This window comes from Fukomys damarensis, unplaced genomic scaffold, assembly GCF_012274545.1.
Source record: "Fukomys damarensis isolate Sample0158 unplaced genomic scaffold, DMR_v1.0_HiC HiC_scaffold_37, whole genome shotgun sequence".
NCBI lineage: Eukaryota > Metazoa > Chordata > Mammalia > Rodentia > Bathyergidae > Fukomys > Fukomys damarensis.
In genome coordinates, this window is record NW_022900949.1 from 36,477,312 (window position 1) to 36,492,542 (window position 15,231).

At 38.3% G+C, this 15,231-nt stretch overlaps 1 protein-coding gene across 2 annotated transcripts in view; it reads left to right on the top strand.

Annotated features, from left to right (window-relative positions):
* The window catches only part of Arhgap24 (Rho GTPase activating protein 24), a 629,612-nt gene that overhangs the window by 289,098 nt on the left and 325,283 nt on the right, over positions 1-15,231 (top strand). For both annotated transcript variants that reach the window (XM_033759363.1, XM_010621603.3), the window contains exon 2: positions 84-283. In XM_033759363.1, the coding sequence (XP_033615254.1) occupies positions 104-283 (180 nt within the window). In that variant the 5' untranslated portion in view covers positions 84-103. The remainder of the gene's footprint in view (positions 1-83; positions 284-15,231) is intronic.

Sequence of the window (15,231 nt, forward strand, 5' to 3'; positions counted from 1 at the left end):
TACTTTTAAAGATAGGGTGGCTTAAAAGGGAATTGACTGTAACAGAGAACCTTACTCTTTCCTTCATTTTGTTTGCTGAATAGGAAAGTCCACCAGCTTGATAATGGAGGAGAACATGGACTCCACCGAGAACCCCCATCAAGGCCAAGGGCGGCAGAGCGCCATGAAGTGTGGGTGGCTGAGGAAGCAAGGAGGCTTTGTCAAGACTTGGCACACGCGCTGGTTTGTGCTCAAAGGAGATCAACTCTATTATTTCAAAGATGAAGACGAAACCAAGCCTTTGGTAAGTAGGAGAATATCAAAACCACTGTGGTCCTATGAGGTGGAAATGCAGAAGGATTTTCTAGAAGTTGGTGGACACTCAGGTCAACTCTGGCGCTCTGGTTCCCTGGTCTCTGGTCCACCATTATTTGTTTTTGTTTGGAGACGTTGAACTTTCTAACTGAGGTAGAAGGACAAGTTATATTTATCTAATGTTGATTTTAATTTTTACTAAGCTCAATCAGAATATGAATCCCTTAGGCAGTCTTACTTCATGAGAAGATAGAAGTGGACATCTACTAGACAGATAGATTGTAGCCAAAACATCTTTTCTTTATCTCAGGAAAAAGCTGAAAGCATAAATTTGCAGGGAATCTGTAAACATAGCTCAGTAATTTCAGAGAGTGCTTTCAGTGCCAGTTCTCTGAAACATTCCCTCTGCCTAACTCACATGAAGCATGGATGTGCTGCTGACCCTAACATGCTGGTGCATTTACCAAAATACGCAATATGCTCATCTGGGAATGGTTTCTGTGAATCTTTGTGGTTCTTTTATTTCCGCATTTCTGTATCATTTTCTCAGCCACAAGTCTCAAGATTGTGATGAGAAAGAAGAAAAATCACCTTCTGCGTGTTTGTAGGTGTAACAGCATTCGCTGATGTGATCATTGCTTATTGCTGGATGGAAGGATGTGAATTTGGGTTTCACCCTGTTTTCCCTGTATCTACATCTGGGGGACATATAAATAAGAGAAGAAACTGTTTAGACTAGTTTATATAAACATTTCTAACAGTGTGTGCTTGAGGCCATTTGCTCTTGTCCTAAAGTTCAAGAACTTAATTAGGAATTTGGATCAGGACTTTGCTTTAGTATTTTAAATTCCTGAGGCACTGTAATTTTGCAAGCTAATTGAATTATATAAAAATGGCAGAGAAGGCACATACAATACTACAAACTCCAGTGATTTTGTGAAATTGCTCCTAGTTTGAGGGTATTTACCAGGGCTAAGAATTTACACACGTTATCTTGTGAAATACTTAAAATAATCATATGAAGGAGGACCCTATTATTAATCCAGTTTTTGCATGAAGAATTCAAGATTTAGGTTTAATGCAAGTTACCCATAGTGAAAACAGTTTTTTCTCTCTTACTCTTTAGGTTCATTACACCTTGGTTCATATTATTCAATACTCAGGTTAAATTAACATTTTGAACCTGAAATCATGTTCATCAAATTCAGAGAGAGAGAGAGAGAGATCATTTTAGTGTAAAAAAGTAGAACATAGTGAATCCAAAGTGGAGATTTTGATATACAGAAATACCCTGGAAAATATAGAAGTATGATACAAATAAGATTCAGCTTTTGATCCTATGGACCGTCTTTGACCCGAGCTGTTAATTCGGGGGGGGGGTACAAATTAAGTGGTCACATAGGTATGGTGCAAGACCTGGACAGTGAACTAGAAAAGCAAACAGAACCCAGAGTGCCTCCAAGTAATCAGGGAAAGGTTTACTGGATCAAACCTGAGGACAGAGTTTCTCAAATGTGAGAACTCGTAGATGTCGGGGAATATCTACATGAATCCGGATTTGAGAAACTCTGACTATTTCTTCAGAGGATATTGTGTTGCCTGGACTATGCGCCTGTATGTAAGTTTTCATGCATATATTTAGTACAGCATAGTTACTTGGATGATGAATTAGAAATCTGCATCAGAAATTGCAGAACCTTCCAGTTTGTTCAAATGATTAATTTGCCTCGACATAAAAGTAATTTATAATAAAGATAAATAATATTTGGATGTTAGTATGTGACTAGTATCTGTAGACTTATAATAACTAAAATCAACAAAATAGAGTGATATTGACAAAAATAAGTACCAATAGACACACAGAGACAGCACAAGGACCAGGCACTGGGAGTGGTATGTATTCTCAACCTCATATATAAAAATCACATGTCTGTTTAAGACAGGCAAGAATAAGCTGTGTTAAATAAACCCAGTAGTGATAAAAAAATGCCATTTAAAGAATTAAAAGACTAAATTAAGAACATCTTGAAGCATGTTTCAAGGGTATGAAATCGTGTCTAGTTGTGTTTCTATGTGTAGCAGCCAAAGAGATATAATTGTTGAGTGGGAGGGAGGAACTGGAAACCAGAGCTGCTGGCTCCTGATACAAAGCTCACATTGACCCTCATTTCCTCCAGCATGGCTTTTACCAGGAGTGTTTCTTGATTTTTTATGTTCAACTGTGATGCTCCCAACATAAAAATGCTCTTGGTCTTCCTGTATTTTGATGAGGGACACTTCAATAATACAGGAAACACATGACTAAGGGAATTCAAAATTTTTACGCATTTCCTAGCCAGACAGAAATATTCATCAGACCCAATCTGCTTTTTTTTTTTGTCTTACAAGATATTTCTAAAATACGAGTATAAAACTCCAGAAGTGTGTGTCTCTCCTGTTCTAAAATATAGTGCTCAATTTATTTGAGTAAAAACTCTTAGTGAACTTTTTAACTCAGTAAAGAGAATCAAACTCTGTAATTATCTACTATGAAATGCTTACCTGTGAGGGAAATATATAAGCAATTTTAATCACAACAGGCTACCATGGAAATACCAAGGGCTTTAAAAGCACAGATGCAGTTAGTACCCAGATGTGAGTGATGATCTGTCTGACTGCGGTAGGAAAGTCACTGAGGCAGCAAAAGACCCTTCCCTCGGGTTTCAAAAGTTGGTGGGAGTTTTTCAGATAGACACACTGGGGAAGGGACTTGAGAGGTGAGAGAAGACACGAAGTTGTAAAAGAGGTATCATTGGATGGCTCCATATTTCGAAGGTAGCAGAAAGGCAAGAAATACAATTAGAGAGACAGGTAAGACATAGAGGAAGGGATCTGTGTGCTGGGCTGGACTTCTTTGTGGGCAGTGGGAGCCACATGCAGACAAGCTGACAACAACTGTTAATCTCCCAGGAAGGAATTGGGGTGGCCATTTTCTAATACGTTAATGAATATGATTTTCCCAGTTACATTCTTCTTCCAGCTATACCTGCAAATTTTGCTTCTCCAAGCACGTAATATCCGTTTGAGTCGCATTCTTAATTACATGGACTTAATCTTGGTTTTTTCATGCTCTTATTTGAGTTGCACTTTACCTTCTCGATATTCAAAAACCTGTCCAAGATTTTGGACATGGAAGTCCCTTTGCCTTTCTCTTATGTATTCATTTTGAGCAAAAGACAAAAGCACTCTAGATTCTCCTCTTTCTGAGGTCAGATAGGACCTAATTGGCAGGCAATGACTTTCCTTTCCTCAGCCAGGAATTCCCTGGCAATATATTATTGGTCCACCTCAAAGTATGACTATTTGACATTTAAAATAAAGCTAACTAAATATTTTAATATTTGCTGATTTTTTAAAAAATAGAAAAAAAGCCCACATGACTTCAGTATATAATGGACAGAAATTTAGTTTATAATGCCATATGAGTCAGAGATACGTCATGAAAGCTACCCTTATTCTAAAATTAAGAAAATTGTGAAGATCCTGTAAAATGAATCCAACGGTATATTCTCAACGTCTGTCTAGCTTCTATCTTGAAGTATATTATTACTTAGACAAAAGCTAAGCCTCAATTTAGGCTGTGCTAATGCGCACCTCTGTCTCTCTCTCTCTCTCACGCACACACACACACACACACACACACACACACACACTCATGATCATGCTAGAAGTTGACAGTAGGAAGGATTGATTTTTAGAAGCCAGGCTGAAATTCCTGATAAAATGGCTCAAACCCAAACGGGCACCAACCCTGTTAATCTGGTATAGACTCTCTACAGCAGATATCGGATATTGATCCCATTGTATGGGGAAGGTTTCTTTCTGGACATGATCGGATGATACTATATTGGATCACAATAGATTTTCTTAACTCAGCACGCAAAATGATTTTGAATGAATTATAACCTGAGGGCTGACCTCCAAATGTGCAAGAATTGATTGTTGATTAAAAAGTAAGCTCTAATTGTATATATTTAATGAAACTCGGGAGTTTATGAAGTTGGGGAATTCCTAAGGCAGTTGCTGGTCTTTGTTATGAAACGTGAGCCAGGTGAAGCCGAACCCAAACTAAGTGCTTAAAACATTAATGGAAATGCTGGAATTTTACTTTCATTTCAAATCTAAAGCAGACTTCTCTGTGGCACCAGTCTTTTGGTATTTACAGAGACAGGTAACCTGGTGCAGCATCTCATCACACATGTTTAGGGACTTTGGGTGTTTTATCAAGAGATAGAAAGTAGTATCAATAAAAATAGTATTTTATTTCACTTATTTGAATAATTTTGTTGCTTATTTCTATGCTGCAGTACAGGCATCAATTTTGTTTATTTCAGAATAGGTGAAGACGCAGCCTTTTTTTCAGTAAATGTGTGTTGAATGTTGGCTCATCCACTTACCAATTGTGACATGTTGGGCATGTGGGGGGTCCAACTCATTGAGCCCCCACAGAGTAAAGTGGAGTTAATCTTAGGGCCTCATATGAAAAATATAATTAATATATTTAAGTAACAAAGCTTCTTTCATTTTCTAATTTTTATCATAATAGTGAAACCAAACATTACTACAAGGCCACAAGCCAAGGGCTGGGCGTGCTTGACCAATACATTAGTTTTAATGTACTAATCTGTATAGGAAGATAGTAATACCACATATGTCATAACGTTACTGTGAGGATTAAATGAGTAAATTTATGTAGACGATTTTAGAATGCAGTGGGGCTTAGAAAATATCAGATAAATGTTTGCTATTTTAATCATGTTAGCATAACAGAAATTATTTTTAAGATATGCTGTTGTTCATTCCTTTGCTTCTTTTAAAATTCAGTGCAAATCTGTAGATTCTTAACATACTCACACATTTTCTCCTAGATTCCAGGCAACAAAAATGTGGTGCTTATAAGCAATAAACTCCTCAAAATAAGGATTTCAAAAGAAGCAGCCTATTTCCTTTTCAGATGAAAATCCAGATTCGGCTTTAAACAGCTTCTTAGGCGCACAAGCTGCTAGTGACTTTACATTTCTAGCAGTTGGCTTTGAAATTCCCCCTGGGGTCCGTGACTCCCATCACCTGGGATGTGAATATACAGGGCGCTGCAGAGAGGGGAGAAAGGCCAGAGTGCAGCAGCCCTCCTAGCACTGTTCCATTCTGTTAGCTGTGTGGAACTGTCACTTGGGAGAAGAAGAGGCTTAATTCTAGGTGTTAGTGCAGACATGTAAAGTTTGTGCATGAAGTGACAAGAATTTTAACAAGGAAAATTCAGGAGATTCTTGGAATTGTGGGAAGAGCACCTATCACTACTTCAGAGTTCCAGGAGAAACTCTCCCAGGAGAAGACACTTGACCCCTGAAGGCCTACCCAGCAGTTGTTGGAGTGAAACAGTGATCAGGAAGGGTGGGTCCTGGCCTTCGGGAAGGTTGTTGAGGAGCTGTACGTGTTCAGGTGTTTGGGTGCCTTGGAGAGAATGCAAGCAGTGACGAGAAATGGCCTTAGAGAAGTATACCAGAGTGAATTAAGTGTTGCAAAGAATTCTTAAATTTTGTCCTGAGGGCTTATATTCCCCATTTTATGTGTTTTTTATTTTATTAGATTTAAAGGTATACAGTTAAAACCGACTATAAGTATCTTCTTGTAAAGGAATCCAAATGCCTACATCCCCAGAAAGTCCTCCTCTGGAATTCTCTGGTGTCCAGATGATAAACTGATTTTTATATTATGATTAAACCTATGGGAAATTATTGAAAAGCAGTTATGCGATAGATAAACATTGCCCTCTCATCATGTTTTTGTAGAAGAAGGAATTATATGGGTGTCCATCCATGTGAACCTCGCTGTAGGAAGAACTCAGAATATCTGTTGCTTCTGAGAGGATACCCGAGAGAGGAAAGTGACAGATGCAGTCTTGGAGAAAATAGAGTTTGATGGGCAGAGAGACTATGGTGCAGAAGGGAAGTGCATCCTCATCGTTCACTCTAGGACTGGTTTTATCCCATCTAGGTATTTCCCAGGGAAGCAATGGGATCTAACTTTTTTGTGGCGAGACAGCCAAAGTTGAGTCCCGACTTCACCATAACTAAAGGGCTTAGCTAAGTCACTCCAGTTCATGTCTGTGTTACTCATGGTAAAAAGTAACTAATAATGCCCGTCTTTCAAATTAGTTTCAATGTTACATGGAATAATGCTTTGGGAACATACCTCGTCACTGAGCATGTAGAATGTATTAGCTATTGTGAGCACCATCATCCTTTCTACCATCTTCCACCATTAGTAAATAGGCTCAGATACAGCAGTTTAGAAGCCCTGATCTACACCTTGTTAATCACATGGTGAAGGAAATACATGATGATCAGACTGTGTACTTCTAAGATTTATGCGGAGTTTCTTTTTACTGGTTGTGCTAGCCTCAGAGCAGAAAATAGCTCATTTTCGCCTGTCAGGCTCTGAAATCACATGGAAAGAGTCTCAAATACACAATGGTCATTTTTGTAGTGCCTCAGTTTGCTTTGTTGCAGTTGTTTTTTTGGGTTGCCTCAGAGCTCATCCAAATGATTATGAGGACAGCTCAGAAGGCTTAAGGTAACTGCTTTGCAAAATTGGACCACTCCAGAGAGAGGTTTTCTTGACTTCTATACAATACCTGTTCATCTACATCAATTCAGTAGGAAAACTATTTCAGTTAAATTCTTTGAGCTCTGTCTCTAATGTTTACTCATTACAGATGGCTTTTGGATTTGTGATGTAATCCAACATATGGGTCCAAGTAGTCCGTATTTGGATTACCTCATTAGTAGAAATTTATGCAAATTTCCATTATACCAATGAGTGGAGAAAAGAATTTAGGAGAAAGAAACCAAGGGAGTGAAAATGTAATTTGAGCATTTATGCTTTTGGTCTTTGGAGCAATGTTTCCCTTCAACAAATGAAATATGTTAAGGCATTTCTTTTTTTAATTTTTTTCCTTTTTTTCTTTATTGTTACATTTTAGGTATATAGTACAGTATATTGGGATCATGTACCTTTACATGATGCATCTTAGTTCTTGTTTCTTGTTTGTTTGTTTCTTTGTGTTTTTTTGTGGTACCGGGGATTGAACTCAGTCCTTGCGCTTGCGAGTCAGGCCACCAAACCACTGAGCTAAATCTCCGGCCTTTGGTTCTTTTTTTTTTCCCATTCCCCTGCCTTCCCTTCACCTCCTCAAGGCATTTCTTACGGTCCTACAATTTCCTCTTGGGCAGTTGCTCTCCTGTCTTCTCTTCTTTAATTTTATCCTATGTAAATCCAGCTCTGCTCTCGATTTTTCTAGAGCTACTGCCATTTGTTCAGTTATTCAGTGACTACTAATCATCAAATTATAATCTGAAAACTATCTCAGCTGTTTTTATGTATAATAAAGCAATGCCAAATGCAAAAATTATTACTCTCATTCTGAATTTTGGCTTCTTTCCTTCAATATATGTTTTTGAGATGAAGTCTCTCTGTGTGGTTCATGCTGGTCACAAACTCTTGGTGATCCTTCTGCCTCAGTCCTCTCAAATGCTGGGATTATACAGTGTGCCATCATTCCCAGCACTGTAATTTTTGAGGCTTCTTGATCTTATAGCATATATCAGTCTTTCACTTCATATCATTATCTAATAATACACCAGTATTTTTATACCACATTTCATTTATTCATCGGTTGATGGACAATGGGTTGTTTATATTTTCTGGTTATCTGGCTATTATGAATAAAGCTGCTAAGAACATTCAAATGCAAGTATCTGTATGAACATACTTTCATTTCTCTTGGATGTATATATATAAATGGAATATATATCTATATATCTATATCTATATCTATCTATCTATCTATTTATATATAAATAGAATTGCTGGGCCATGCAGTAAATTTATTTTTAACCTTTGAGGAACTGTGTGATCATTTTTAATTATTAAATTTCAAACATTTAAAACTCGAGCTTGATACTGAACTTATATTTTATCTGTCTCTTCGTGCCTCACCCAAGCACTTCCCCAGCCCTTCCTGTCTTAATAGTGTGACAGGGGCACTCGGGTAACAAGGAGACACCATGTGACTTGCCCTCCTTTCTTCTCAGCATGGGAACTCTGGGACTCTGTGCGTGCGCGCATGTGTGTGTGTGTGTGTGTGTGTGTGTGTGACAGAGGGCGGAGAGAGAGACAGAGAGAGACAGAGACAGAGAAAGAGAACCACATGGACCATCTTTTTTTCTCTTTGAAGTCTCTGGTACTGACGCCTGGCAGAGGGGAAGGCAGAACAGATTCATCTCTGCCCAAGAGCCCATCATTGGTCCTTCATGTCCTTGTTGGTTACAACTGTCTTCTGGCTAACTCATGGCCATTGGCCACCATCTTTATTAACTATAGGAGTAAGAAGTACACCCAGTCACAAAGCCAGGGGGCTTACTTTCCACAGTTTTTACTGAACTCACTGGAAATGCACAGGATGGAGATGTTCCACTATGCCCACTATCCACAGTGCCATGACAAATATGTAGGCCCTGCTGCATTAGCACAGAATTTTATTTGTCTTGTGATCTCTGTTTATTTCATCTGTTACTTAGCTATAGGTAATTAGCATCCTAAGCACATGACAAATTGAGGAGCAAGCTACCAGTTTCCCCAGATGCTAGCGACTCTCTGGAGCTCTGCAGCTCTTGATTTGATAGAACTGTTGTTTTTTCTCCAGACTGTTTGTCCTTGATAGGAAGATGAAGACAGACAGTGATTCTCACCACAGTACTGGTATCTCACTAAGTTAGATTCAATTCTGTTATCTCTTAGGGCAGCGAGACACTTAGCACATCTTTATTTCTGCTTTTGTGTTCCCCAGAAACTACTCCAGGACATTAGACTCATTCCTATTCAACAACCTTCTAGAAAAATTTGTTTTGTTCTTTTGCACTTTAGATATGCTTCATACATCAGGCATACATGATTTTTACTTTCCCAGTTAAGTGGGACTAACATTTTCTCATATTCCAGCTATTTGATATCTATCATGTGTCTGCCTCCTTATATTATTAAGTTGAAAGAATATTTTATTATATTTGTGAGCCAAGAACATTGCCCTATACACAGATAGGATTTTTCACTATTTTAAAATATTAAAGTATTAAAATAGACGGTACTAAAAACTAATTATACTTTAAATGATGATAAATTATTTTTCCTCTTCTTATTGTTCCTCTTGTGTCATTGTCATTAGAAAAGATTAGCATAATCTCCGTTAAAGAATTCCATGTATTAGCAGAATACTCAACTCATCTTTAAAAACTTGGATTCCTAGTGAAGTGTATTTCTTAGATATGGGATCAAACATATTTGAATAATATGCCATTTCTCACTAAGATTTTAAGAACATTAATGCAGAAACAGATGCACATTTCTCACTTGAGGTACCTTTTGGCCAATTTTGAGAACTTCTGGGACAGATGACCAGGACACAGAAATGAGCCTGTAGATGCCGATCAAGATGCTTCAGTGTGCTGCAGACATGGCCTTGCTGCGAGCACACTCTAGCTCTTGGAATAAATCAGTATAACCCTAGCGTAACTGTGTCATTTGACATTCATAACCTTCTCCAGGGAAGGCAGAAAACATCATCAGGAAGAATCTCATACAGTTTTCAGACAGCTAGACAGAGGTGAATTTCTGTATGTATTTTGAAACGTCTTTCTCAGTTGCTTTCTAGTCACAAGATGGAATACTTTTATTTTCTGCACATTTTAAATGAGAGTTTCTGCATGGCCTTTGTGTTCTTGCATGTAGCAGTACAGTAGTGCAAGGTGTTCCTCCTGCATTCTGGATTTTATTCCTCCCCTAGCGATGAACATGCCCTTAGGTTAGTCATTCCTCTCCACCCCTTAGCAAAAACAAACAAACAAACAAGCAAACAAAAAAGGAAGCCTATGGCTTCAGAGTTGATTTTCAGTCCCAGCTTTCCAGAGGTTTTGCTTGGCCTCACAAATGTTTCCGCTCTTTAAACATTAAACTTCTTCCAGTAGGTAATACTTTTAATCATTTCCCAATCATCACCTTTGTCTATCAAATTTATACTGCAATATCCACAGGTATTTTAGAAAAGGGACATTTACCTTTTGAGTATCCGAGGAGAAATGAGCAACAACTCCATCTTCAACCTACAAGATGATTTCATAGATCCTCAAAGATTTCTGTGTTAGTTTACATTCTGAATATTTAGGTCACAATCTTTGGTGATGACAGTTTTAGTCATTATCATAAAGTGACATGATTGCCTACTGAAAGAACTCAATGTTTCAAAAACTTCCTCCTTAAAATATCATCACTTTGCACACAGTTGTCATAAAAAACAGTGTTTATTTAAAATGTCATCTCTCTTTTACATTCCTCAAGACTGAATCAGAATGTTTTAAAGACACAATGAGGCTGCTCACCTCAAAAACCCTTTTCATCCAAAATTATGAGATGAAAAACCCATGAATTGGAATATTGCTTATTGCTCAAAATTATATCAGTTATTTTGATTTCAAATGATTGTGGGTACAAAGGAATCCCTGCAAAAATTGAAGCATTGTGTTGCTAGCCAAAAAAATGTACAATATCCAGTATTAATTTCTTAGTACTACCTATCTTTTCGTAACAGGTTGAAAAAACTGAAAATATTTGTAGATCTCAGGTATTTATCTGAATGGAAGTTTCAATATATTTTAACTAAAACTTTTTGACCACCTGCTTTTATCTGATATTAGAAATAGTAATTCATAATAGCAATATTTGTCATTTTTCCAATTTAATGTCTATCAGCCACTTCAATAGAAATTACATTTTTTGTTTCTGACTGGTTCTTTCCTTTTATATTCTAAATTGGGAAACGAGTTGTGTTACTCTTGAGGACTTTGATTCTGTAGCATACTACACATCTGACACTTTTTTAACCTTCCTCTTTCGATGTCCATCTAAAAATTTCAGACTTTCTCTTGTGATAGATATTAGCCATTTTGAAGAAGTATCTACAAGTTTAAAAAAGGCCTTCTTATTTTAGACTGTAATCTCAAGTCATTCTTCAGCCTCAACATTTTTTAGAGTGACAATTAAACAGAGTTCTAGCTAATGAAATTTGAAAATACATGTTCAGAGGTAATCCCCTACTTTCCCGTAGTTTTCCAGGGAGAAGAAGGGAACTGGATATTTGTTATGAACTGCTTTGCCCTACTTTCTGTGCTCATTGCTCTACATCAACATTTCATTTGCTCTCATGGTACTTTATGCGTACTTTTTTTAATGATTAGGAGACCAAATTTTAGAAGGATTAAAAAACTGTATGTCCCAAGATGAGCAATTTGTAAAATTAGGCAGAATACAAAGAAAAAAGGAAAGAAAGGAGAGGGAGGAAGGAAGGGAGGAGAGAGAGAGAGAGAGAGAGAGAGAGAGAGAGAGAGAGAGAGAGAAAGAAAGAAAGAAAGAAAGAAAGAAAGAAAGAAAGAAAGAAAGAAAGAAAGAAAGAAAGAAAGAAAGAAAAAGAGAGAGAAGAGAACCAAGACCTGGCATGTAAAGGTACAAGATCCCAGTAATGAATGTAGCTGTACTGTCTACCTAGAATGTACCAATAAATTAAATTTAAAAAAAAGAAAAAGTGAATGTTCTCTTGAGGTACACATGGTCTCTCTTAGGAGATTTCTGAGTAGATCTCTATCAATAAGAAAAAAAAGAGGAAACTTGATACCACATTTGATAAATAGGAATGCAGTTTGCATATAAAGCCCTATATTTCCAAAATGACGACACAAATTTAGAGACATACTAGGAGTCATAGAAATTGTGTTAACCATTCACCCTTTTTGCTGAGAGGTCTTCAGGAAGAGCTTTTATACTGCACATCCATAGACACTATGTGCATGCAACGTGTGCTCAAAGTACATGTCTATCACGGGATAGAGTTTGATAAAATCCACATATCTGCAGCTCATACTCTTCTTTGGAGCCATTGCTATGGATGAGATCATAGCTGCTCCCCCAAAGCCTCATTTGTTTGGAAGGTGACTGGGTCAGGGGAGCACTATACCCATTGGAGGACAACTGATGAGTCCACAATTGAATACACTGTTAAGAAGTGGGCCCAGCTGAAGGAGGGAGGCTACTTGGGGTATGATCTAGAAGGGTGTATCTCCGTCTTTTCTTCCTACTTCTTGGCTTCCATGACATGAGAAGCTCTTTTTTTTTTTTTTTTTTTTTTTTTTTAGTGCCTGACTCTTCCATCATTCCCTTTCTGCTTTGGAGCAAGCTAACTACAGACTGTAATAGTAGTGCTGAAATAAACCCGTACTTATTTAGGCTTAGGTGTTGGATATTTATCCCAGTGATGAGGAATGTGACTAAGACAGATTTTGAAACCAGAAGTGAAGTCATTACTGTGAATGTGCATTACCATGTGGTAAAGAAACCTTGAGAACTGGCTTACGGAAGGGGTTTGGAAAGGTTTAGGAAGGCTGGCTAGACAAGTCCAGAATACTATAAGCTGAGCTTGATAGTCAATACTGGTAAAAATCCAAAAGACCACAATGTGGATAGAAACACAAACAGTAAAGGCCAGGCCCAGGAGGTTTCAGCTAGGAACAGGGACTTCATTGGTAATTGGATTCAACAATGTGTATTACATTCTGGAAGAAAATTTGTATCTAGTTTTTCTCATCACCTGAGACTTTTCAGGAGACTGAGATTAACAGTGGTTGACTAATTAATATGGTGGAAGAAATTTGAAGGCCCACCTTCAGGCTGTGGCATGGATACTGTTGATGGCTTTTAGTCCGTTCTACATTGAAAATAAGGAGCAAAAATCTCATTTGAAAAGTTTAGAATTTCACAAAAAATGATGTAGCTATAAACCTGGGTCCTTGCATAGCATGGATGATAAAAATATTAACATTAATAAGAAACCAAGTGCTTTGAATCAAGACAATAGTAAAGATGGTTTGAGGGAATCTCAAGAATTAGTATGACCATGCCCTCCACTGGCTTAAGAGTGTAAAATGGTAAATCCCTTTGAAAGAGGAGATGTCCTGGTTGTCCTCCTGGAAAATAACCATCTAGGGGATCAGTTTCCTAGAATTTGGTTCACAGTGCTCAGTCATCCAGGTACTCAGAGGCCTCTGCAGCCATAATCCAAGGAGGTTCAGCTACTGCTTGAGCTGTGGCAGGTTTTGGCATCAGCCCTGTTGTGCTGGCTTATAGGCATGCAGGAAACAATAGTTCTGGAGTCACAGAGGCTTCTATCAAGACTTCAGAAGAAGGCTTGAAAGTGTGTCCCTGAGAGGGCAAGGCGTGAAGCTGTAAGAGGAAAGCAGAAAATGCAGTGGAGATCTCAGGATGTTGGAGAAATCAGGGCTGTTCACCTGCTGAGAAATGCAGCCAGCGTGAGAGGAGCACCCTCAAGAGAGGTCATGAGGCCTACAACTAACCATGCGATAGGGGCATTGCTGCCCACTCTTTTACCACAACTTGCCCTAGGTACTGGGCAGGGAGCTACGGCATTTAATGCTTGCCTTGCTGGGTTTTCGCCTTGCTTTGGCCCCATTACTTTTTATCCTATTTTCCCCTTTTGGAAAGGGAATGTTACTCCATGCCATTGTATGGTGGCAGTGTTTAACTATTTTTAATTAATTTTACTGGAACATTTAATGTATACAATATAATGACATTCGTTATTGTAAATTTGTACCTTTACATAATCAATCTTGGTTCTTATTTTCCCCCATTCCTCTGCACTCCCTTCAACCACTCCCTCCTTCCCTCTCTACAAAGACTTTGTTTCCATTATTTTTCATTTTCTCACATTAATTCCATTCCCTTCTTTCCTTTCCCCTACTCCTCTCACTTCCCCTTCCTCTTTGCCCCTTTTCTTCCTATATTGCACATTATCTGTTGTACCTTTTAGTCCTTATTTACACTTTCAATTTCTCACACTAGAGAAACTATTTGGTATTTACTCATGTGTCCTATTTATATCACTTAAGAGTATCACCTCAGTGTGCATCCATTTAGCCATAAGTATCTCTAATTTCTCATTTTTTATGTCTAAGTATTCCATTTTATTAAAAAGCCACATTTTCTTTATCCAACTCTTAGAGATGGACTGAATATATTTTGCATAAAGAGATGGACATGAATTTTTTGAGGGCCAGGCATGGAATGCTAGAGTGTAGATCTGGGGTGTTCCCCTAAAGTTTCATGTATCTGGGAGATAATTGGATCATAGGGGCGCTATACTCATTAGTGGATTTGTCCGCTGGTGAATCTGTAGCTAAATTTACTGTTAAGAGGTGGGACTGCTCAGAGGATTTGCGTCTCTGTGGGAGTGATATAGAAGGGAATTTCTCCCTCCTTGGCTCTTCTCTTCTTTCTTGGCTTCCTGGTCACTATGACATGAGCAGATTTCTGCTGCCAGACCCTTTTACTTGCCCTTTCTGACTCGTGGCCAGCTGATGACCACAGATGGTAACTGTGAGCCAAAATAAACTTCTCTTTTAAGTTGTAGGTGTAGGTATTTATGTCAGTGATGAGGAAAGTGACTAAATTCATGAAATGATCTTCCGTAAGCATTCTAGGTATCTGCAAGCTGGTCCATACTTTTAGATATTTCGTATTGCACCACTCTGATCCATCAGCAATACCTCATATGAACCCAAGCTGTGGTTCTGGCTGACTTCGCAAACTCGTAACGGTGAGAACTCACGGACAAAGCAGATGAGACGCATCCTGTTTCTGATATGAAACAAAAGTACCACAGAGCAGCGGCCATTGATTGCGACTAAGTTCTTTGTCCTGAAACAGAAATGGCTACTGAGGAGAGGTGCCGTGCACTGTCTTTCTGGGCATGTGGCAGAGAACTGGAGAGTATGTCTA